This window comes from Urocitellus parryii, chromosome 14 (assembly GCF_045843805.1).
Source record: "Urocitellus parryii isolate mUroPar1 chromosome 14, mUroPar1.hap1, whole genome shotgun sequence".
In the NCBI taxonomy this organism is placed as follows: domain Eukaryota; kingdom Metazoa; phylum Chordata; class Mammalia; order Rodentia; family Sciuridae; genus Urocitellus; species Urocitellus parryii.
This window is the reverse complement of record NC_135544.1, coordinates 18,506,167-18,532,843: the sequence shown is the minus strand read 5'-3', so window position 1 is coordinate 18,532,843 and position 26,677 is coordinate 18,506,167. Positions and strand designations below refer to the sequence as shown.

The window sequence follows — 26,677 nt, the reverse complement described above, 5'->3', positions numbered from 1 at the left end:
ATATTTTCGTAGCATTTGACATGTCTCTTAATTTTTGATTGGATGGCTGACATTTTGAATCTGTTGTTGAATCCTAAATTTTATTATTTTTGTGGTCGTTATAAAGGATTAGACTTTGTTCCTGCAAGCAGTTAATTTTCTTACCGAGTAGTTTGATCCTTTCAGAGTTTGTTTTTAAGCTTCTGAAGGGTGCATGAATTCACTTTGATTCCCACAATCCGGGACAAGTTTATCCCACTACTGAGGCATGACACTTGTAGGGTATCTACTACAAGTTGCGTGTTAGTCAGCAAAGTTTCTGGACTTGGTTGCCTGGAACTCAAAGGACTTCCAGTCCTGTGTGAGCTATTAATTGACTTACTGCTCTACAATAATTGTTCTTTCCTGGCCTTGTGGAGCTTCACATGATATATTCACTCATTTTTATTCAGTTAAAATTTCAGATACTCTTATGCAGAGTTTTGAAGCTCTTTACGTGTTATTCATTCCTATCCAGAATTTTGCCCCCCTAAAGTGCAACCAACGTGTCCTCTCCCAATTTCTCTACTCCTGTCTTCCCAACTCAGTGAGACCTTAGTTATGAGTTCCTTTCCCTGAACCAGACTGACAGTTGCCAGTAGGCAAAAAGTCCAGGAGGCATGCGCTGTGCTCATCTTGTTTTGTTTCTCTTCTCTCAGGCAAACAATCCAGAACAGTCTGTTGTCTAACGTCAGAAAAAGAGTTGTTTCCTACATGTTCGGTTTTCTAATTTTTAGAGTAGGACACCAACTGCAGACCCATTTTCTCTTCTTGCTGCAAGGTAAGAAGTCTTGTAAATTATTTCATAAATTGTGTATGTAATGGAAGAAAAGCCTTTTCTTTGTGATGTCCCTGCCTCCTCCCTCAAGAAATGCTGACGGATGTTTTTTTTTTTTTTTTTTTTCAGATGATTTGCGTCTAGCTACAGGGTTTTCATCTCTACCCTCCCCCCGGCAGCGCGTGGTTTGTCCACGCCCACTCGCTTCCCAGCTCGCGCCTCCGGCTTCTTCCCGCTCCCACCCTTGGCAGCTGCGCGTTCGTCCCGCGCGCGCCAGCTCACTGCGCCTGCGCGGCGTGCGGACGCCACACGCTCCCGGAAGTGGGAGGTGTCCGCTGGAGTTTGTGTGGCGGCCGCGGGAACGCGAGCTGGGTGGTTTTTCAACGGAGAAAAGCCCAGCTTTGGGGCTTGGTGGAGAGTGAGCGAGTGTGTGCCTCCAGCAGCTGGCTTCTGGCGGGAGAGCCCGCATGGAGAAAGAGCAGAGTGGGCAGCCTAGCGGCGAGGCCGTGGCGCTCTCGCAGCTGGAGGCGCCGCAGCCGGAGGGTGGGGAGGATCCGCAGCACGCGCCTCGCGAGGTGAGCGCTGGGCCCGCGTCCCCCTCGGCCCCCGCCGACCCTGGACACCCCTTTTCTCCTGGTGTGCAGCTTAAACCGCAGCCCCAGGGATGCCGGGTCCCCAGCTCGGGGCGCCTGTCATTGACCCCTCAGGGCCCAATCAGGATGGGTGTAAGTGGTCCAGAAGAGAAGTTGTGTGGACTGTGGTTTTGTAAGTTCTGGGTGGGAATTCTGCGCGAAACATTCTGCGTTCACTGTTGCTGCTGCCATTCCATCATCAGTAATTGGAAAGTTGTTTTGTTTTGTTTTGTTTTGTTTTTTAAATAGTACCGTTTGCTCTGGAAATGTCGCTTGAAGCCTGCCTCCTTCCTCACAGCCTTCACAGAACATGACTGTGCTGTCTGCCTGCCTAGTCTTCGCCTCCCATTTCTGCCCATTTTCTTCTATCATCTCATAGACCTATAGTATATGATTGATTTTCCTAATGATTTGACATCTCACTCTTGGATCTTAGTCACATTGGCAAACATGTAAAGCAAGCTTAAAACTTATTCGTCTTATTTATTGGAGATAATTATTTTTGATTAGCGCCGTACATTGTAAATAATGCTGAAAGTTGGTCTTTACCTCGTAATAACAAATCATTGTTGAGTCCCTTACAAAGTGAGTATTTGCAAGAGGATTCCTAGGTCTTTTGCTCCTTCCATGTATGAGTTACTTTCTGCGTACAGCATAATGATCTTTTAATAATCTGAATTTGGGTGACTATTCCATTCCTTGATTACCTTCTGTTGGGTGCCCGCAGGATCGTATCCCTTTCTGTTGCTAGTTTTATCTCACACAGTCATCCTTTTTCCTGCGTTGAGCCCCTAGCTTCATTGTCTTTTTTTTTTTTTTTTTTACAATGGAAGGTGATTCTCCTTAAGGGTCTTTATAGGTTCTCTTGCCCAGCATACTCTTCCTCTGGATCTTTGCAAAGCTATCTCATTCTCAAAGAGGACTTCCTTGTGCCCTGTGGAGAACTTTTCCACCCCACCACCTCCTTTATTCTGAGATAGATTTTGTAAGTAACATCATCTAAGTCAGTTTTAAAAAAAATTTTCAAAAGTTTATCTTTAATAAGTGTGTTTGATTATACTTCATTAATTTGAAAGTTTTGAAACTTCTTAGGTTTAGCTATTTGAGGCCTCTGTCTGTTCCAGATTGTTTTAGTGACCATCATATTCATATTTGTTAAAAATTTATTGTTGGATGCTCTAAATAAATGAGCAGACTTTTTTTTTTCCCAATCAAAAGCAAAGTTGTTTTTTGTTGATATTCAGCTAGTAAATTTCCATTATTACTAGTTTTTGATGCTTTTGTAGATTAATAAAAGCTGTTGCATTTTTATGTTTTACCAGGTAGGTTCAAATTTTATCAGAACTCTTATTTTGGAAGAATTTTAATCAAGATAAGTTGTGTTTTTTTAATGTATGGATGCAAATAGGTTAATGTAGTTTTTTGCAACAAAATTATGGAAACACTAAAACACTGTTTTCAGATTTTCTTAACAGAAAAAGATACTTTTTGATAAGCAGTTACTTTGAAGCTTATTTTTAAACCATACTTTATTTCTTGAAACAATAGATTGTGTTCATTTAAAAAACCAAACTTTTAGAGTTCAAACTATCATCCCCTTCTCAGTACAAATAAAAAAGGATAGCAATTTTGGAATATTTAATGTTAACCATTCTGTGAGGTGAATCTTTCTCTTCTTATTGCAGAATCCATCTCCCTCTTTTGTATATGGCTAGTACTGTAAGTGACATTTGACAGATGGACAAAGAGACTGGAGCAGAAGGCAGTTCCAATCTCAATTTAGTAAATGAATGTGTTTTTGCAGATTAATAGTATATATGGGGTTTCAAATTTTTCTTTCTGTTTCTTGGTGGATTAACTTGTGTCCTAGAACTGAAGAAACACTAATCACTGAGAGGAAGACCTTGACTGTGCTCAGAACTTCACTGAAACAAGAGGTCTGCAGTTGGTTGTAGGAGCAGAAACAAATCTTCATAAAAGTCATGATTTGTAGCATATGTAGAAGAGGTGTGTTAATTTGTAGTAAATTTTGTTGCTGTAGTTTTACATAAGAATTCTAAGTGAATCTGAGAATGGATTTATCCAAAGAGAAAATTTACTTGAACTATGTGAGTTTTGTTAGTCAAAAAAGCAATGTAATAAAATTTGTTTTTATTTTTAAATGATTGTTAACTAGGAATCTCATGCTTAATCCTATTTATGGAATTTGTACAGTGAAATTGCTAACCCCTTCCTCAAAGGAGATGAGAATGAGTACTCTGGCACAGTACCTAGCATTACACTTCCAATAAATATGTATTGCATTAAAGTAAGAGTTTAGAGTGAGAAATAGCCCCTGAACCATTGGAGTAATTCTAAGCCAGGGATGGCGGCCTTTTGCTGTTATCCCTCCTTAGTCTGTAATTCAGAGTTCACATGGGAATAGTGTAGTAAATTTTGACTAAGTTAATAAGCATTAATATGTTAATAGTATCAAAGTATTTTTGGAAATTCTGAAACAGCTAATATTGAAACCTTACATAGGGGAAATAATTGGATTATAAATGAATCTTTGGAGCATAACATGATTGTAGTTTGGGTTTATCCGTAGAGAGAATAGAATTAAGTCATGTAACAGATTTAAAACGAGAATAGGTTTATAATACAGTAACTATAGTTCTGAATTATTGGATATGTGTGACTTGAAAAAAGTTAAAAAAAATTTTTTTTTGAGTTTTAAAACTGAATATAGTTCCTTTGTTTTGGTACTAGGAAGTTTTTTTTTTTTTAATTTTGTTTTGTAGTTGTAAATAGACAGAATGCCTTTATTTTATTTGTTAATTTTTATGTGGTGCTGAGGATCGAACCTAGTGCCCCATGCATGCTAGGCAAGCGCTTTGCCACTGAGCTACAGCCCCAGCCCTGTACTAGGAAGTTTTGAGTTAGATTTATAGCATATTTTGTTTTTATATTGGATTGAATTAAAAGATTGTCAGGAAGTCACTGACTTACACATGTATAGTGTGAAAGTTCATTTAAAAATTAGCTATTTTGTAAGTTTATAAAAAGGTCTCTTTTACTGCCTGTGATGATAATAAATAAAGTTGCCATTTATTAATAATCACTGCTGGATATAGTATTAGGAACTTGCTATATATGGTCTTATTGCATGCTTATAATAATTCTGCCCATATACTATTTACTGTTATGATTACTAAATACCATTTGAGATAAATACACTTTTACTTTATGGGTGAGGAAACTTAAGAGCAAAAGCTGATAAGTAACCACCCAAGATTATGCTGCTAGTAAATGATCAGTTCAGATTCTGTACTCAGGTGGCTCTGACTCCAACACCTTTTTGCTTAGCTTCATCTCCTTTGAGGAGCCTCATGACTCAGAGAAGGATAAATTATTTTGAAATATATTTTTCATCCTGTCCTCCCTCCAGAAGCTGCAATGGGTGCTTTTCCTTGAACATGTAGCATGAAGAGGCCTCAGGAGTTTGAGTCTTTAAATATAAGATGTTTGTACTATTGATAAGCTGTATCCTCTCCCTACTTTTTTTCCCACAGAAAAAGCATCGATGTAGGTTTGATGGCCAAGAAACAAAAGGATCTAAGTTCATTACCTCCAATGGAAGTGATTTCAGTGACCCAGTTTACAAAGAGATTGCTATTACAAATGGCTGTATTAATAGAATGAGTAAGGAAGAACTCAGAGCTAAGCTTTCAGAATTCAAGCTTGAAACCAGGTAACTAAAAATAACTTTAAAAAATTACATGCTCACCTTAGGAAATTGTGAAAATACTGAAAAATTAAAAATTATCTGCATTCATACTTTAGTAACAATTGACAATTCAAGTAAGAATTGTAATTGATATTCTTGTACATAAATCTTTGTGTGCAACTCTATTTCTATCAGCCTTTTAAATGATAAAATAACACTATTCAATCGAAATCCAGGAATATCTGCTAGCATAGCTAGGAGTCTATCTAACCAAAACAAATACATTTAAAATTTTTGTATGGTTGCTTTGTTTACTTGATGGATAGTTATATCTTATTAATGATGTTGAATATTTTTTGTTTTTATTTTTCTTTGGACATTTGTATTGTTTTTGTAAGGAGAATTGTCGGAAACCAGGTAATTTAAAGAAATCATTCATTTTTCAGGATTTTTTTTATTGTTTTAGCTTCTAAAACTAATGCAGAATGATTGTGTGTATTATATTTCACTGTGTATTGAAAGAGAAAAAATGTAGCTTATACAGCTGTTTCTGTATTTTTAGTGAGATAAACACATACCTAAATTTTTAATATATTTTATAAAGCAAATTACTTTTTTCTTGGGTATAGGATAGGAATGACTTGGAGTCCAGAAAAATGTATAGATTTTTAATGAAAAGTAGAATTGCTAGGCATCAAGAAAGAAATTGTATGTGATAGATGAAAAGGTATTAAATTTGGGCATCCTTTAATCCTTATTTCTATCTCAGTAGAATTCCTCCTCTTTGCTTTAAGATAGAGCTTCACTACTTTTCAGAAGAGCACACATAATTTTTTTCCCTTCTAAATTGTCTGTATCATAATTTGTGAAGAAATTTTTGACTTCATTTTTCCCTGACTCTTTCTACTATGAAGGTCCACCCTATAGCCTACAGAAGACTTTCTGAGCAAAATTTTTATCCTTCCCAGGTGTGAAGATCATTTGCTTGCTTCTGGCTTGCATGGGAGCTAGAGATCTAGATGTATGTTTATACATTTATTCAACAAGCCTGTATTGAATTCTAAGCACTACACTAGGCATTGAAGTTATAAAGGTAAATACAGATATGTTTCCCTGCTTTGGAAATCTCACAGTCTTTTGGGAAAACACAAAAATAAATAATTACAGTACAGAGTGGCCAGTACTATATTGGAGGCCTGGCCAAGTGCAGCACAAGGATACAGGAGAGAGTGTTTCTCAGGAATTCAGGAAGGTGACATTTGTAACAAACAGAAAATGGCTAGAGGAGGATATTTCAGGCTTTTTTGTGAAGAAATATTTGACACCATTTGTGAAGAAAATTTTGACAAAAAATCTTTTGATTCCTGTTTTTAGATTTTTTTTTTGTTACATGATTTGCCTTTTTAAAAAAAACTACTATAAACCAGTTATAGAACATGAAAACATACCACATTTTGAGGCCAGGGCCTATAGTATGTTTTGTCTGCAGTATCTGATATACTGGTGTGCAGTGGGGAAGCAGGGATGTTTAACAATGATACTGAAATGATAGGTCATAGCAGTGTGAGGAGCACTATACTGAAGTTTACATTTTACCATGTAAAAAGAATGGACCTGTAAAGATGGTTGGGTAGGAAGTTGGCATTGGTGCTCAGTTCTTAAGTAAGGTAACGAACGAATTTGCTATAGTGCAAGAAGCTGATGGGAGCTATAGCAAAGAGAATTAAGGAAAACCAGATTCTGAATGTTTTTTTTTTGAAGTTGGAATTAGTAAAAGTGGTTGAGTATGGGAGGGAGCAAGGGAGATATTAAGGATGACAGGTTTTTATCCTGAGTATTTAGTTATATGTTTGCACTACTGTTTGGTTTTTCAGGTAGCCATTTAGTTAGTATAGTTTCTCCCCCTGGAAACAAATAAACAAAACAAAAAGGAAAAGAAATTTTAAGACAAAGTACTCTGAAGTAACAGAGGTCACTTACAATGACTTAAAATGAAAGGGGTTGAAGAATTTGCTTGTTAGGTTTCAGTGATTTGGAAAATCCCATAAAACATTTTGTCTTAAAACAACCAACTAGTTGATTATCAGTGTTATCATGGGTAGGATTCCTTTGTCACTGCTTTGTTGAACTTAAGAAAGGAATACAGGCAAAAAAGAAAACAAAAATACAAAAACCTTTCTTAAAGTTCCTAACTGGCAATGTGACCAAAATACCTTACTTGGCAAGTAAATATTAATTATAAGCTAGAGCCTTTTATTTTTACTACAGTTTTGTATTTATTTGTAGGCCGGTTCATTATTGAGCCAAGTAACAGTGAAGGAAACATAAGCACTGGCTGTGACATTTTTAAGTTATTGAAGAAATACATATTGTTTGAATATGTGATCACTATTTATCAACCATTGTTATCTATGTAGGAGGACCCTTCCTTTCTCTCCTACTCATTTGTAGAATATGTATTTTAAAGCTTTGTGAAATATTGAAATTTCCAGATTATATTTTCCCCAAGGTAATTTAAGAAACTTCTATGATAATGTTCTGTGGGTTATAGTTTACTCTTAGGATGGTATTGCTAAATTAGTTATACAGATAGTCAACTTTATGTTCTAAGCTCATAATGCTTTTATATCACATGGAGTTTTTAGTTGTCTAAACTATAAATGCCAAAAGAAAGGAGGAGATAGTAGAGTATGTTCAATTTACTTAAATTTTTATCTCTCAAACGTATATGGCCAATAGAATGATTCAATATTAGTTTTTAGTTTTCATATCATGTCATCTTAATAGATAAGGCAGTATGGCTGAGTTAGTGGTATAGGCTGACAAAATTTATAATTTAAAATACCAAATATATATTAGAGAAATGCTCTTCTATACCATTAAAATGAACTGTTACTTGTGAAGGAAAATGTTGATGTTGTTTTATGCATTTTGCTGATTTAGCTTTGAGTCTTACTTTGCAATTTAGCTAAAGTATGCCATGACTGTCAGTGTTCAACCTATTGCCAGCAGGTAAGAGTTCAGAATTTTGACTGTAAAATTCACCTAAGTAAGTTTTTTATTCTTTTACTTAGAGGTGTAAAGGATGTATTAAAGAAGAGACTGAAAAACTATTATAAGAAGCAGAAGCTAATGTTGAAAGAGAGCAGTTGTGCTGATAGTTACTATGACTACATTTGTATTATTGACTTTGAAGCCACTTGTGAAGAGGGTAATCCACCTGAGTTCATACATGAAATAATTGAGTTTCCTGTTGTTTTATTGAATACTCATACCTTGCAAATAGTAAGTGAATTGTTATATCTTCATTTTATTTTTAGCAGCGACTATTTTGGTGTTCACTACTAAGTTGGAGGGTCTCATTTACCATTTTAGCTAGAATAGAATTTTAAAGTGAGCTTTTTGCTCTTATATTAGCTTAACGGGAAAAAAAAAACTATAATCAAACAATAGTGGAAATAGCTTCTCCCCCTTTCGAGTAGCTAACATTATAATAGTGTTTTTTGTTTGCTTGTATCTCAGTATACATCAAAACCACTTGGGGAGGAAAAAACAAACAAAAAAAAACCAAAATCAAACTAATGTTTGGGGCTGGGTTTGTAGCTCAGTTAGTAGAGCATTTACCTTGCATGTTTTGAGGCTCTGGGGTTCTATCCTCAGCACATCATCAAAACAAATAAATAAAATAAAGGTATTCTGTCTACAACTAAAAACAAACAAACAAACCCAACAGATGTTTGGTTCTATTCCCAGAGGTGCTAGTTTAGTTTTTCTGTCATAGGGCCCCTGACATCAGCATATTTTTTTAAAAAAGCGTCACAGGTGGTTTTAACTAATCTTTAAAAATGACAATTTATAGAAATAACTGGCCATCTTTTTGATGGAAAGTTTATTGAGGAAACAGCTCTTATAACCTTGGTTTCTAAGCAACATAATATGTATGCTTTAGATAATTATTATTAGTACATTCATAGTTCAAGAAATCATAGAATAAATTCCCCAGAACAGTACTTTTATATAATCTGAGTGAGTATATATCAGAACATCTTATCTATCTGAAAATCACTTCTGTAATAACTCTGTTGCCACCAACACACTGGCAGTAAGTATAAAAAGGCTTTGCATGAAAATGAATGGCTTTTTCTGTTGAGAGCTCTTCCATAATCCCAGTGATTTGGGAGTTTGAGGCAATAAGTTCACGGCCAGCTTGGGCAATTTGGCAAGGCCTTGTCTAAAAAAAGGCTAGGTGTGTAGCTCAGTAGTCGAGTGGCTCTGGGTTCAATCCCCACTACCACAAATAAACAATTACCTGATAATTCTGGTGACTGAATTTGTTGTGTAGGGTCTGTCATATATTGGGTCATATTTTTAACTTGTTATCCTTTTCTTTAGGAAGATACGTTTCAGCAGTATGTAAGACCAGAGATTAACACTCAGCTTTCTGATTTCTGCATCAGTCTTACCGGAATTACTCAGGTTATAATTTTGTATTCCTTTTTCTAAAGCTTGAAAGACGTTTTTTTAATTTGGGATTTATTTTATGGATGTTTTTAAAAAGTCATTGTTATGAACAATTTCTGGCAAGTCTTTTTTCTTAACTGTGTTGTGACCACTGGCTTATTCTGCCTATCCTCCTGACTTCCAGACTGTAAGGATACTGAAGATACAGACTAACTAGACTGTGAATGTTTTCCTTGCTTGGTAAAGATCTTTCATATTATAATAAAAAGACTTAGAACTTGGCATGAGGGCTTGGCCCTAGCTACACAGAATGCTGAGGTGTGATGATCAGTTGGGCTCAGGAGTTCTCATTTGGTCTGGGCAAGATAGTGAGACCTGCATCTCAGAAACAAAAAGCACATTTTACTTTTCTTTTATGGAGTTGTAATTGTGCATCTAAAGATTTCCTGTGTAAAATGGAGCATTAACAAAGTAAGTATTATTGTGCTGTACTTGAAGATAAGGTTTAGAATGTATGTGTGTACAACTTGACCGTATATGTACCTTAATTTGTTTTTTAGTGTGATTTTTTTTGTTGTTGTTGTAGTATTCTAATAAGTAGGCCTTTCGTTCATCCATTTATCTACTCCACACATATTTGATTATCTACTGAAATATATGTTATAGAACTAGGGAATCAGTCTAGTCAGTCTCTGTCTTCATCTTTCTTATGATCTATAAGTCAGACAAAATAATTAGGAAGAGTGACAAATCAGTGTTTTATTAGGGTATTGTGGGCATCTATAAAAAGGATTTTTGTATGTGTAGAGGGCTATCCTAGGAAAAGCTTCCTCATGTTGGTGATCTTTGAGTCATGATAGTAAGTAAACAGGAAGGAGGGTTGAGCATTTCACTTGTGAAACAGCAGATACATATAGTTCAGGATGGCTCAAATGTGCATGGGCTAGTGAAAAAATGGTCTAGGTAGCTAGAGGCAAATCAGATCATGAAAGCTCTTGTGTGTCCTTTTATCCCAAAGCCTTGAAGAGTGTCTGGAAGATATTGAGAGTGATAGAGTAGGTCAGATTTACATTTTAGTAAGTCCAGTTTGGCAGCAGTGTGTGTATAGTGTGGTGTGTAAAGGAGTGAGACTTGAGTTGGGAAGACCACTTCATAGGCTATGGCTTTGAGCAGATAAGAGATTGCCCTTTTTTCTACTCTGAGAATCAGTAAGCTACTAGGTTAAGGCCTCTAGAAAGAGAACCATTGGGGATGGTCTTAGGTCTTAATTTTGGGAAAATTATATACCTCAGTTGAAAGTAATATCTACTACTTGGCTATAAACAATTTTTAATTATTTAGATGGTAGATCTATCTAACTGAAGGAAACTATAAAGAATTTAAAATAAATAAGCCATCCTCTTATTGATAATTTTCTTCTTGTATATGTCGGGGTGTTTTGTAGGACTATAAGTGGTTGTCTTAATTTTTACATATTTTACTTGTATATCCTCAGGATCAGGTTGACAGAGCTGATACTTTTCCTCAGGTACTGAAAAAAGTAATTGACTGGATGAAATTGAAGGAATTAGGAACAAAGTATAAATATTGCATATTAACAGATGGGTAAGTATTTAGGGAATTTACCTTTTTAAAAATCATTTTTTAGGATTAAAAATTACCTTATTTAACTTAGGATGCCACTCTAGGGCCTTTAATAAATAAAAATATTTATTAAAATATTTCAATAAATAAATATTTGCTAAAGGCTCTAGAGTCATCCCATAGGAGATAGTATTTTCCCTTTCTTATTTTTACTCCTACTTAAATTTTGAATCCGAGAGATCAAAGAGGAGGGAAAGCAATGATAACATTTTAATCCAAGACTAGAGGTCTAGAAAGATAAATATTAATATGTGAAACTAAATGTCTTTCCTAAAACTGATTTTAAACACATTTGCCTTCTTGCAGAAGTTCAGCTTGGCATTCAAGGTTTCTCATCCCACTGTATCCATTTAGCCTAATCCACCTGCCATTATTCATTTTTAGTCAGGCTACCCATGAATTTACATGGTATATCCTTTCTTTGTGTACTTCATGTTTTCCTGTCTGCTGAGAATTTCTTTCTCATTATTTCTTTGTCATTATTCAAAGCCTTAACGTAGTCTTTTTACCCAGATTTTACATTTCACGTTGTTTGTTAAAGTCTTATACCCTATATGATGTATTTCATTCTGACTATATATTCTTATATCTAATGTTTATTCATGTAGGACTTATTTTTGCAAGGAAATTAAAAATCATTTTAGGGTAAGGATTTTTATTAACCAATAGTCTTCCACAATGCTTAAATGCTGAGCCCAAAGTATATGCCCAACAAGCATTTGTTAAGTGAAAGGCTAAATGGGAAGATCAGAAAGATTAAAACCAGGATTACAGGCATTGTGCAAGAGCAACTCCTCTGCCATAATGCCAATAAGGTTGAAGAAGAAAATCCCAAATAATTTCTGTTTTAAATTATAGATGGTTTGTACTCTAATGCTGAGATTTGCCAACCTGAAGGATTTGGGAATCTCTCATATAAGAGCATTGAATTTGATCACATCATAGTTGAGTTTAGAAGTTTGGGAAGATGTTGATGGACCTTTGTGGAAATCTGTCACTGATTTTAAACATGAATAAGCAATATTACTGCTAATGTTGACAGGTGCTTCTATCATACCACAGTATATGCAGTTCTGTAAACACCTCAAATTCTGGGACAAATCATTGGAAAACCTGTGCAAAACAAAAGCAGTAATTGATACTTTCAGAAATATTTGGACAGCCAGGCAAGCAACTTCTCAGGCTCATTGGAGGTTGCTTCAGGATATTAAAAGTACGCAGAAACAGTAGGATCCTAGAAAAAGGCACTTGAGTTTAATTTTCCTAAAATACATTTGAAAGCTTTCCTGTTGTGCCAGGGTAGCTGCTGAGTTGAAGCCTTTTTTTATTTCCTGCTGAATGTTATAATTTCTATTGCTATTCTGATTCCCCTTGTCTAAGAAAAACCATGTATGAACCAACACAATTTATATATTGCATACTCAGTATCGACTACCTTAACTAAAACATGTTGATTGGTGTTACAGAAAGATATAGGTTGCAAAACAGACATTCTAACCCCATTATATATAATCATTCTATGTATTTGTTTTTGTTTTTTGTTGTATTTTAAAACTTATCTAAGAACTTACTAATATGGTATACCTGGCATTATACAGTTATCTTAACAATTACAAAATAAAAGAGAGAAGGAAAAAAAAAAACTTAACAAGACAGAAGACTGTCCAGTCATCAGCACCATAAAAACAATCAAGATGAGCCTAACCAAATTTAGTTTGTGAAAAAAAACATATGCCAACTTTCATCCCACCTTTAAAGTTAATTTTTGAAGTAAGGTGTTGTAAAAATTAATTCTTAATTTTGTAAGCTTGATGTTTTGTGTGAATATGGGAAAGTTGATATGTGTAGATTAAAAAAACAAATAAAATGACTTAAAATACTCATTTGTGAGAATAGTATAGCCCTTACTTTATCCTCTTTTTCCCTATGTTTCTGATTTATAAGTTCGTGGGATATGAGTAAGTTTTTGAACATGCAGTGCCAACTGAGCCGGCTCAAATATCCTCATTTTGCTAAAAAGTGGATCAATATTCGAAAGTCGTATGGAAACTTTTACAAGGTAAGATTTTTATATCACTGATTGTATTATTCTTTTAAAAATGTTTTTATTAGTGCACTATAGTAATACATAACAGTGGGATTCATTTGGACATAATCATATGAACGCAGAATATAAATTGCTCCATTTCAGTCCCTGGTGCTTCCTCTTTATCTCCCCTCTTCCCTTTGCCCTAATTATCCTATTCTTAATGAAAAGTTTGATGTTTTGCATGTACACTAATATGTGATTTTCTAAGTGTTTTTTTACAGAGGAGTTTTATATAGTTAATTGTTACTTCCTAGATTCCCATTTAGTTATGTTCAATTTAGAAAGATAGACCATTTTTCTCAATCTGTTTATTTAAATATGCAGACTATATATTGAAATGGCAAAAGTTTGAAAGAATGTAAGGGTATTCATATGTGAACTGTTTGTGGAACAAACGGTCCACAACGGACTTTAATTTTACTTTACATCAAAGTTAGAACATGTGTAGTGTAAATTTTAAAAGTAGTACTACAATCCTTATAACAAATTCGGTCATCTGCCACGGCTCTCAGCAGAACTGGTTCTTATTCTCCTGAGGCATACATTTTCAACTATTAAAAAAACTGTTTTGTCAGGTATTCATCTTTATATTTCTAAATTGCATGCATTTACTGTTTCTTGCATTTTCACTTGATATATCTATTGAATTCCTGCATTGAAAGATGAAGGTTTAGTTCCATAAACCCTCTCCTGCTTCTGCATGTCCTTCCTGTTCTGCATCTTTTGAATTTAGTTGTATTACTTTTATAGTCAAATCATTATTTATTATTTATGGTCTCTGACTAGAGAGTATTCACAACTTTTCTCTAGATTTAGTAATTCTTTACTCTTTACTTATTTCATTACTCTCCATTCAAACTGAGTCACTTCTCAATACTGAAAATACTTAGGTTGTGTATTGGTTGTTCAAGGACTACTTACCTGAAGCCTTTAATCTTCTTCAAAGCTGAATAATTTGTTCTTTAGTCTTCTACAATCATCCTAGGGGATTTCCTTTGCTTCTCTATTATGTGTTAATACCCTCTGTGATCTTTCTCCCTTCAGTTTCATTTTGGTTAAACATTCTAAAGTAGTTTCACGAGAAAAGGTGCTTTTCCTTAAAAACCTTTGTTGTCTCTTTAACGTTTTGTTTTTTAAAAAAACTAAGAATATAGGGATAAAGACACATTCATACATTGCTGGTGAGATTGCAAATTGGTGCAACTAATATGGAAGGCAGTATGGAGATTCCTTGGAAAACTGGGAATGGAACCACCATTTGATCCATCTGTCTCTTTCCTTGGTCTCTATACCCAGAGGACTTAAAATTAGCATACTATATTAAACATATTCACATCAAAGTGTATAGCAGCATAATTCACAATAGCTAAATTGTGGAACCAACTTAGATGCCATTTAGTAGATGAATGAATAAAGAAAATGTGGTGTATGTATATACACACTAAAACATTACTCAGCAGTAAAAGAGAATAAAATCATGGCATTTGCAGGTAAATGGATGGAGTTGTAGAATATTATGCTAAGTGAAGTAAACCAATCCCAAAAAACCAAATGCTGAATGTTTTCTTTGATATAAGGATGCTGATCCATAATGAGGATGGGATGGGGGAGCATGGAAGGAATAGATAAACTCTAGATAAGGCAAAGGGGAGGGAGGGGAAGAGAGGGGGCAGATGAGTAGGAAAGACGGTGGAATGAGATGGACATCATTAACCCAAGTACATGTATGAAGACAGGAACTGTATGACACTACTTGGTGTATAGCCAGGGACATGAAAAATTGTGCTCTATATGTGTACTGTGAATTGAAATGCATTCTGCTGTCATATATAACAAATTAGAATAAATAAATTTAATAAAACCAGAAATATGTAAACAGAAGAGTAGAGTTGGACACATTGTTTGAAAGTGAATGCCCTTGTAACTTCCATCCGTTTTACTCTTTCCTTCCTTCCCCCCCCCCCAGCTAACCATATTTCATGGTAATCATTTTTTTGTTTTTCTTAATAGCTTTAATATTAATATATATCCTTCTGTAACTTGACTTTGCTTATTTTTGAACATGATATAATTAGTATTATAATGGCTGAAGTATTTATTTTGCTTTTTTGCTTAACATTGTGATTGAGAACCATTCATTGTATATATGGCTGCATCTCATTTACTTTATTGCTCTATAGAATTCCATTGTGTGAATATACCTGTTTATTAGTTCTACTTTGGCTGACCATTTGAGTTATTTTTAATTTCATACTTTTTCAAATACTGCTGCTATAAACATTTTTATACATATCTTCTGATGGCTTTGTGCAATCTGTTTCTGTAGGGTTTAAACCTAAGAGTGGAATTGCTAGGTCAGTGTATTGTTGACATTACTAGATGATTCCAAAATAGTTTTCCAAAAGTGTACCAGTTTGCACTCTCATCAGCAGTGTATGACTTTACATTTGGTCTAGGTCTTTGCCAGCATCTGATAATTGCCAGAAATTCTAAATGTTTGTAAATCTGATGGATGTGTGTAACCATGTCATTAACCTTCTGACTTGTATTTTCCTGTTTACTCATAAGGTTGAGCTCCTTTTTTTTTTTTTTTTGGTATGCTTATTAGCCATATAGATTGATTTTTTTGTCAAGTCCCTGTTTAAGTCTTTTGCCCAGTTTTTTGAAATTGGATAGACCTTTCGTTATTAGTTTATAGATCTTTATTTCTAGTTCTTTGATTATATTTGATAATTTTTCCCCCTTTTTTGATTTTTCTTTTCACTCAATTTATGATTTCAAAAATTTATTATGGAAAATTACAAACACATAGAATAGAAAGGTGTAATGAATCCTCATGACCCAGTTTCAACAGTTACAAATTCATGGGCAATCTTGTTTCAGCTATATCTGCACTTTTCTTTTCCTTATTATTTTGAGTCAAAGCAGACATCATCTCATTTGACCTGTAACTATTTCATAAAATAGGCTCTTTTGATATACCATTATTGCACTAAATAATTAAGAGTAATTTCTACTGTTGTCCAGTAGTCATGTAAGTTTTCTTTCCTCTCCCTTTTTCCCCCTAGCAATTATTGTACTTTTCTTTCTTGTTTTTAAAGGAACAGTTATTCTTTTTTCAGTAGTATAAATTTTGCTATTATATTCTGCAGTGTAGTTTCAAAGGTGCCTCTGTCCTCTTAGATTATGTAACTTTGTAGGGGCTTGATCACCTGTAGGATCTTTTTTGCTATAGTTCCCAGATGATAATGCATCCTTATATTAGACCATTCTTTCTCAAACTTGGAACTTAGATGAATAATTTATTTTAAGACTTGTTAATAGTTAACTAAATCTTAAGATGATTTTTAGGTCTGAATAAAAATGTCTATAGCTTGTAAAACATTATTGTAATTATAACTATAATGCAGGTACTATAAGGTAATACAATTGCCAGTGCTCTTGAGTAGATTTTGGCCATTTCATTGGGTGTGGTTTCCCCTCTTTCATAATAGATACCAATCGTAATGCCAGTTACAAACATAAGTAGAAGAAAGTTACATTTTCTTTTTTAAAAATTTCCTCCTTTTTTGTTTTGTTTGCTTTATTCAGTTTTATCAGAAATTTCTACTGTGTATGGTGGTAACCACATATGGTTGATGGTATGTAGTTTATACCAGAGTTGTTTTTGTTTTTTCCCATTTTTTAAACTAAAAATGAGTTTTTACCCTACATCTCTTGAGGGTAGAGGGTAGAAATGGATAATTAGAGAGTAATTTTTTTTTTACTTTTCATAAATTTAAAAAACTTGGAAGGTGCTGAGTATGGTAGCACATGCCTTTAATCCCAGTGGCTCATCACTGAAGCAAGAGCATTATAGATTCAAACTTAAAAAATAGTCAGCCTCAGCAACTTAGTGAGGCCCTAAGCAACTTAGGGAGACCCTGTCTCAAAATAAAATGTAAAAAGGGCTGGTGGTGTGGCTCACTGTTTAAGCACCTCTGAGTTCATCTCTGGTACCAAACAAACAAAAATCTTAAGGCTAACATTGTATATTTTTGTGAAATAACCAACTCTGTTAGTTAGCTTTTTGTTGGACAAAATATCTGACAAGAACAATTAGAGGACGAATGACTAACATTGGTTCACAGTTTCAGAGAGTCAGTCCATGGTCTGCTGGCTCCAAGGAAGAAACATGGCAGGGGAATGCTTCTCGGCTCATAGTGGCCAGGAAATAGCAAGAGAGCGAGAAAGATGGAAAGACAGGAAGGGGACAGGGACAAGAAATTATCCCCAAGACCATGTCCTTGGTGGCTTGCTTCCTCCAGCCACATTTCCTCCCCACAGTTATCAGTCAGTAGTTTATTCAAATTATTAATTGATTAAATGGATTAATCTACTGATGCGGTTACAACCTTCACAATACTACCATTGCCTAAAAATCCCTCCTCTGAACCTTGTTGGTTGGGGACCATGCTTTTTATACATATGCTTTTGGGGGGACATTCTAGATCCAAACCATAACACTGGCTTAAATTAAAGTGAGATTTGATTTTTCTAAAAGTAGACTGAAACAGTGTGAGTTAAAATAAAGTCTAAAACAAATTTGTACAAGATTTTGGGGAAAACTCAACTACTTTCTCTGCATGGCATATCATTTATATGATATGGGCTTAGCATTTATAAAATTATATGAATGTGATATTTCTTTCATAGGCCTATATGTTCATAAAAATGATATTTTGAAGTCAAAGTGAAGAATAAAATATATCTCTTTCCTGTTAATCCTGTTATTGTTGTGTGTGTGTTTGTGTTTTTTTGTGTATGTGTGTGTGTGTGTGTGTGTGTTTGCTTCTTCCTCTACAAATATTCATTTCTGGGAAGAATTTAAGCTCACATGATTTCTATTTTCCATAGAAATTTAATAGTGCTTGTCATTTTTGTGCATGCTCCCTAGAAACAGAAAAGGCTTGTTTACACTTGTAGAAATCCCAAAAATGCAATGAAGTGTTCACTGCATTCCTGTGAACTCTTACAGAAAGAGGGGGCAAAGCAAGCATTAGGTCTCTAGTGTAAGATCAGATTGTACCTACAGAGCTCTTTCTCATTGGCTGAGCAGAAGAGTTAGAGAAAGGATTCTCTCACCTAGTTTCCTAGTTGAAGGGAGGAAAAACAATTTTCTCCTAGAGTTTTCCCAGAATGCTTTCAGTAAGACTTGATACTTTGTAATCACTTTCCTCACCATGAAGCCCAAGCAAAATTGTGAATATTTTAAGTTTCCTTTTGTGACATTTTATTTCTAAAGACTGGGTTTCTTTTTACTTCATCGATTTGTTACTTGAAGTGGATCATTTTCTCCATGGTATTATCAGGACTTGTTTAGCTGGTTGTGATAAAAAGTCAGTAGGCTGAGTCTTGCAGCTCATCTTTAAAGCACTCTACAAAATCTCCTGCTTGTTTTCCTGCCATTCACCATTCAGCAACACCTTGTTGAGAACTTTCCATCTAAGCCAGAGGAAGCAGGAGGATTATGTGTTCTCTATCCATGTTTTCACTTTTTTTTTTTTTTTAAACCAACATCCTGAAATGAATTTGCTTTTGATTAAGTTAACTGTTTTTCTTGCACTATCCAGGACTTTTTATCTCTGAGATTTTTTGTTTATGTGTGATAAAATATGTGTAACATAATATTTACCATCTTAGTCATTTTTAAGTTTACAGTACATTGGCATTAAGTACATAGTTGTACAGCCATTATCATATCCATCTCCAGAACTTTTTCATCTTCTATAACTGAAACTCCGTTCCTGTTGAACTTTCCTCGATTTCTAGACCTGGTAGCCATCATCCTATTTACTGTCTTCATGAGTTTAACTTCTTTGTGTACCTCTTATAAGTGAAATCATACAGTATTTATTCTTTTGTGATTTTACTTGGCATGATATCTTCAAAGTTTTTTCACATTGTAGCTTGTACCAGAATTTCTTCTTTTCTGAAGCTGAATAATATTCATTATATAATAATTTCCTTACTATCTGAATAATGTTCCATTATATGTATAGATCACACATTCTAAAAATTCATTCATCCCTTGCTAGATACTTTTTGGCTATTGTGAATAATGCTGCTATGAAGATGGATAGTCAAATATCTGTTCAAGTTACTCCTTTCAATTTGGGATATGCAGAGAATTAGAGGTGGTAGTCATATGCCAATTCTATGTTTAATTTATATTTTGAGGAATCTCCATACTATTTTCTCCAGTGGATTTACCATTTTTTCTCCTAGTAATTCACATACCAGTAATTCACAAATTTCAATTTTTCCACATCCCTGCCAATGCTTGTTATTTTTTTGCTTTCTTTTTGTAATGGTCCTTCTGTTACGTATGAAATAGTATCTCATTATGGGTTTGATTTGCTTTTACCTAGTTTTTAGTAATATTGAACATCTTTTCATGTACTTATTGGCCGTTTGTGTTTTATCCTCAAAGAAATGTATAAACATGTATAGCAAGTTCTCTGCCCCTGTCCCCTTTGCTTTTAACCATCCATAAGAATTTTTTTAAAAAATTTTGTTTTCAGAAAATTCAAATTCATTATCTAGAAAAGATTAACAGTTTTATTTATTATTTTTATAAAGTTAAACTGCTAAAACATTGAAATATTTTTGACTTGCATTAATGTTTTATGTTCCCACATTTATATTAATAATTCACACACAAAGGAAAATGGAGAAATTGCTAATACCTGATTTCTGACACCTACTTTTCCACTTAAAATCATATACTTAGTTATCTTTTGACCCATGGGAAAAAATAACTAATGTTTTGAACTACCAATAACAGAAGAGAAAAAAAAATTTTGAGAGTGAAATGTTTTTCATCATAGTAGATCCATGTAGGTAATATGCTTAGCTGGATGTCTTTTCACATAATTGTTAAACATTTGGCATGAATTACACAGGTTTATGTCTTCATAAAGGCAAACCATGTAGACTTCATTTGTTTCAGTCTCTTTGGGGTTCTTTGAGACTTCATATGAATCTTGGGATGGAATTTTTTATTTCTGCAAAAAAAAAAGTTGCTGAGGTTGTCTTTGAACTAGTGATCCTCCTACCTCAGCCTCCCAAGCCACTGGGATTATAGGCATGCATTACCACACCAAGCTGTCATTGGGATTTTGATAGGCATAGCATAGAATCTGGAAATCCCCATGGATGATTATTTATTTATTTATTTATTGGGGGACATGGTCTTGTAAGTTCCTGAGGAAGATCTTGAACTTGGGATCCTCCTGACTCAGCCTCCAGAGTTGCTGAGATTACAGACATGCACTACCATATTGGTATGTTGATATCTTAATATTAAAAATAAGTCTTACAGTCCATGAATATAGGGTGTCTTTCCATTTATTGGTGCTTTTTTTCCAGCAATATTTTGTAGTTTCACTGCATAATTCTTTTGTCTTGATTTATTCCTAAGTACTTCATCCTCCTTAATGTTATTTTATTTTTTGTTATTGCTGTTATTATTCAGCATTTTATTCATGTTACAGAAATCTTTTAGGAGAAAAATGTCATGCAAATGGGCTAAAAAGTCTAAAGGAAATTAATCCACTTTATTCCATTTAAAATCTTAAAAAATATGGAAATTACTGTTACAAATAATCCAAACTCTTCAAAAAGCCGCTTTTAGACTCTTTCTTCCATCCTCCTCACACTACAGTTGTTTCAATCCAGGCCAGGACTCTTTCTGTACCTACATATTCCATTTAAATCACATTTCTGAGTCTACTTGGGGAAAAAAAAACAAGCAAGCTACTGTTTGAAGGCATTTTCAGAAGTCTCTTACTGAAGCTGTTGGTGCATGGGCAGAGCAATCTGAGGAGGGACATTAATGAGTCTTTCACTTAGGAGAAAGCCCACAGGCTTGGTGGTGTCATTTAAAAGCTTGTCCATCTGTTCAACCACACTCTTTTCACAGTTCTTCTCACAGAAGCTTAGAACCAACTCTCTAATTTGTTCAGCACACTGGGTATCCTTTCTTTCAGTTAAATTTAAAAGGCTTATAAAACCAAAAATTTCATTTTCATCTGCATCATCATCATCATCGCTGTCTTCTGAAACATTTGTTTGCTTAATCACACTTCCAATATGGTTCTGTTGAATTAAGAGATCTGTTAGTTCTGCAGTGTTCTCAGGAGCCTTTAGGAAAAGCTGCTGCAGTAATTTCTTGATTCCATCATAATTATTATCTGAGATGGAATAAGCTTCAAATTCAATATTCACTTCCTCGTCAAGGACCTTGTCGTCTTCATCCTCTTCTTTGACATTATCCTCATCGTCTTCGTCTTCATCCTCGACTAAGGCCTCGTTTGGCCCCGATGCCATGCTGCCGTCCTTGATGTTATTTTAGATGGGATTATTTTTTAAAATTTTCATTTTGGGTTTTTATTGTAGTGTATAGAAATTCAACAGATTTTTGTGTGTTGATTTTGATCCTGTTTCTTTGTGGCTTTTTGTTTTGTTTTTGGTTACTGGGGATTGAATCCAGGGGCACTCAAACAATGAACCACATCCCCAGTCCTTTTTTGTATTTTATTTGGAGATGGGTCTCGCTGAGTTGCTTAGGGCGTCACTAAATTGCTGAGGCTGGCTTTGAACTCACTGTCCTCCTGCCTCACCATCTCGAGCTGCTGGGATTACAGGTTTGTGCCACTGCATCCAGCCGCTGTTTTTTTATATTATAGTTCCATTAGGGTTTTTTTTTCTTGTGTGTGTGTGTGTGTGTGTGTGTGTGGAATCTTTATGATTTTCTACACATATCCTGTTACCCACAAATAGGTAATTTTATTTCTCCCCTTTTGGATAGCTTTTATTGTTTTTTTCGTGTGTGTGTGTGTGTGTGTGTGTGTGAGAGAGAGAGAGAGAGAGAGAGAGAGAGAGAGAGATGATACATACATACATACTACCACTGAGTTACATCTCATCCATTTTATTTTTTGTGACAGGATACCAATCTCACACATGAGCTTTAAATTTGTAATCCCCTACCTCAACCTCCTGAGTTGCTAGGATTTCAGGTGTGTGCCATTGCACCTGGCCCTTTTATTCTTTTTCTTACCTAATTGTTCTGGGTAGAATTTCTAATACTCTGTTGAAAAAAGAGAGTGTAGTAGATATCTTGTCTTGTTCCTAATCTTATAAGAAAAGGTTTCAGTCTTTGACTACTGAGTATGATGTTAGCTATGGGTTTTTCGCATAGTCTTTATTTTCAGGTATTTTTCTTCTGTTAATTTGTTGAGTGTTTTAATCATGAAAGGTTAATTTTGTTAAATGCTTTTTCCTTCATCACTTCTTATGGTCATGTGATTTTTTTTTTCACCTTTATTCTGTTAATGTGGTAAAACATTGATTTTTGCATGCTGAACCTTTTTGAATCCCAGGAACAAATCCTACTTAGTCATTGTGATGATCCTTTTTTTTTTTTTTTTTTCGTGGTGTTAGGGCTTGAACCCAGGGCCTTATACATGAGAGGCAAACACTCTACCAACTGAGCTATATCCCCAGCCCATGGTAATCCTTTTATTATGTTGCTGAATTTTGTTTGCTTTTATTTTGTTGAGGATTTTCTTTTTTTCTTGGGTACCAGGGATTGAACTCATGTGCCCTTGACCACTGAGCCACATCCCCAGTTGTATTTTGTATTTTATTTAGAAACAGGGTTTCACTGAGTTGCTTAGTGCCTCGCTTTTGCTGAGGCAGGCTTTGAACTAGCGATCCTCCTGCCTCAGCCTTCGAGCCACTGCGATTACCGGTGTGTGCCACTGTGCCTGGCTTGTTGAGGACTTTGTATTGTGATATTCAGAAGGGATATCGATAATTTTCTTCTACTGCCATCTGGTTTTGGTATCAAAGTGGTGTGGACCTTACAGAGTATGTTAGAAACTGTTCACTCCTCTTCATTTTTTGGGGAGTAGTTTGAGAAAGATTGGTGTTGATTCTTTAAATGGTAGAATTTATCAATGAACTTATATGGTCCAGAGCTTTTCTTTTATTAGGAAGTTCTCAATTAACTGATTCAGTCTCCTAAGAATAGATTAGTCAAATTTTCTATTCTTTATGATTCTCTTTGGTATTTTGTATTTCCAGGAATCTTTCCACCTAAGTTATTCATTGTATTGCAAAGGTTATTTTTAGAACCATATTTTCTAAGTGATATTTAGAGGAGGCATAGAGTGCATTGTAGTTGTATACCTTACATTATCATTGTTCTTTTGTATATCATTTTTGCTTTGTGATTCTACCAGTAACCCTTTGAATAAACAATACAGCTGTTAGTCCTATTTTATAGATGAATCTGAAGCTCCGTGATACTCAGGTGACATAGCTATACAAATCATAGAACTTTAAACTTAAACAAATCTTCTTGATGGGAATACGCAGAAAATATAAAAGTTGTTCTCAGAAGTGAAGGAGCTTTTTAGAATTTGGGAAATGTGAGATTTGGGGGTTTATCACAATGGAGCAGTTTTTAAAAATAGGTTGAAAAATACCATGACATCATCTTTCATTCTTGAGCTTCCTTATTTTTAGTATTTAAAAATGGTAAATATTTTTATTACTATCTAAAGTATTTGTAGAAAAATATCACACAAAAATATTAGGTTAAAAATGTGAATCTTCAACTTAGGTGTTCAGAACAGTACATTTCCTTTAATAAATGATTTGTTTAAATATAGTACTGCAAAGGTTTTCAATGTCTGAGGCTTCTAGCCATATTTTCAGTTAAAATTCTAAGATCATTTGTTAAAGCTCTGAAAATTTGAGTTATTTATTTGCTCATTGATCAAGAATATTGTCCTTTGCCCAACATAATTTTATTACTACTATTTTCAGTTTCTTATTTTTCTGTGGCTTTATATTACAGTTTATAACACTAAAGAATTATTGTTTATATTTCAGGTTCCTAGAAGCCAGACCAAACTGGCAATAATGCTTGAAAAATTAGGAATGGATTATGATGGACGACCTCATAGTGGTCTTGATGACTCTAAGAACATCGCACGAATAGCAGTGCGAATGCTTCAAGATGGATGTGAACTCCGAATCAATGAGAAAATGCATTCAGGACAACTAATGAGTGTGTCCTCTTCCTTACCAATAGAGGGCACTCCAGCTCCACAAATGCCACATTTTAGAAAGTAATAGCATTTTTGTCTGGGGAATATTCTAACTGGAGTTGCTACAAAAGAGGTAGCAGATGGATGCTCATTGACTGCAGTGCAAACTTCAAGCACCTTAAACATGAAAAATCTTTGTTACGATTATATGTATATATATTATGTATGTGAACAGATTTTGTGGGAGGGCATATTGAATTCTTTCTCACCAGCACTTTTGATATGAGCACTATTTGTTACACAGTAATGTCCTGCTTATAACTAAATTTTTTAAATTGTCCAAGATTTTAAGGTGTCCAAGATGTACTCTTTTTGATTTTAAAATGCAAAATTTTATTGATTCTTCCCTTAAATGTCATATTTTATTGGTGTTGAGATATAGAATGTATTTCTGAATTAACATCATTTCATTAAATCATTCTTAAAATGCCAAAAAAAAATTGAAAGGTAGGCCTATGTTAACCTTTGGGTTTTATAAATATAGTCCTCTTGACTTTTGAAGTTTATATAGGAAGTTCAACTACAGTCCTCTCTCAGTACTCTTGGGTTTAGTTCCAGGACCTGGTGTGGATACCTCAAGTCACTTACATAAAACGGCATAGTATTTACATATAACCTACATAGTCTTCCCATATATTTTAAGTCATCTCTCATTTATCATACCTAATAAATATAACTACTATATAAATAGTTGCTGTACTGTATTGTTTAGGGAATAATGACAAGGAAAAAAGTTTATTCTGATACAAACAGTGTAGACTAACCTACATAGTACAGGAACAAGATGCGGGACCAGCAATGACCAAACAACATGTGCTGGAGAGAAACTAAGCATCTGTGGAGTGGCAGGCTGCAGCAGGGTGTGCTCACACATCACTTTTTTTTGTGAAGATTCAGCGTAGTGCTGGACATGTGGAAAATTCAAGTTTTGCTTTTTGGAAAATTTCCCCCAAAATATCTTCAGTCTATTGTTGGTTGAATCTACAGATGTGGATCCCAGACTGGATATATGGCGAGTTTCGTAAAAATATTTGGTGTACATATCTGCTTTTTCTTTTTTTTTTTTTGACTTAATTGTAAAACTTGATGGATTATTGGATTAAAAATTAAGTTACTAGAGATTAATGAAAAGTAAAAAATGAATACTATTTCATAGGGCTGTTGCTCAAACTTTATAAAATAGTGAGTTCTTTTGGATTTGATTGATTAGTTTCCTTCCCTCTTATGACATACTTGCCCTAATTCTTAAATCTAAGATGCCACACTTAGAAGTAGCCATTTAATATTACATTTGTATTTAGTTTTATAAATAATGTTTCCTATCATATGCTTTTATTTTTAGAACCTCCATTGGCCACTAGTGTTGTTTAGTTAGTCAATATATTCTTGATTGTCAGACTTCACTTAATATATGACCACTAGTTATTGAGTAGTTCTTAATTCTAAAAACAAAGATGGCTTTTGGATTAGTAAAGTTGATAAAATAAGACTTATTGGAGACTAAAATATGTATTTTTAAGAATTAAATTTCCTGTGGCTTTCTCATGGACATTGCTTGCTTTTACTTTGTAATACTTGTGATTCTACTTTAGTGATTTGTGTATTGTCATCAAATGAATTAGCAAAGATTTCCTGACACTGATGTATAGAAGAAAAGTATGAAAGTAGATACTTTCTTGGCATGAGAATTTTCCACACAGGGTTGTGGTTTTCTTATTTGACCCAATGAAGTTCTGCCTTTGAGCAATAATGATGTAATAATGAACAATATTATGTAGGTAACATAAGGCACAGAGAATGAATGTCGTTAGATAAAACTTATAGATTATAGTAAAACAGTGAATCCAGGAGTTTTAAATTTACAGTAAAAACAGTGAATCCAGGAATTTTAAGTTTACAGTAAACACTCGGAGTGAGAGGGATATATAAAGTATCCTAACAGTTTTAAGTAATTTCCTCCAAATTCTTACTGTGCCAGGACAAAGGAGTAGAATATAGCAAGTCATTGTTGAGTTGATTCTGGATGCCAGGAGGCCTACTAGACATATTCCTTAGGTGATTCTTCTACATAGCCACCTTACTAGAGGATCAAATACATGCCCTACTAAAACTAATTGCTTCCCACCTACTTCCATAATTGCTTAGGAATAGATGAAACTACAGTTAGAAAATCTTAGAATGGCA

General features: G+C 34.4%; 1 protein-coding gene and 1 pseudogene across 1 annotated transcript; one reads left to right on the top strand and one right to left on the bottom strand.

Annotated features, from left to right (window-relative positions):
• The first annotated feature begins 1,154 nt into the window (after positions 1-1,154).
• Positions 1,155-26,139, top strand: Eri1 (exoribonuclease 1). The gene is made up of 7 exons (XM_026402910.2): positions 1,155-1,371; positions 4,983-5,161; positions 8,212-8,422; positions 9,530-9,613; positions 11,094-11,203; positions 13,187-13,301; positions 24,276-26,139. Exons 1-7 carry the CDS (start codon positions 1,264-1,266, stop codon positions 24,516-24,518), a joined length of 1,050 nt encoding a protein of 349 aa, XP_026258695.1. The 5' UTR covers positions 1,155-1,263; the 3' UTR covers positions 24,519-26,139.
• On the bottom strand, positions 21,129-21,701 carry LOC113192725 (BRCA2 and CDKN1A-interacting protein pseudogene; annotated as a pseudogene).
• Positions 26,140-26,677: the final 538 nt, after the last annotated feature.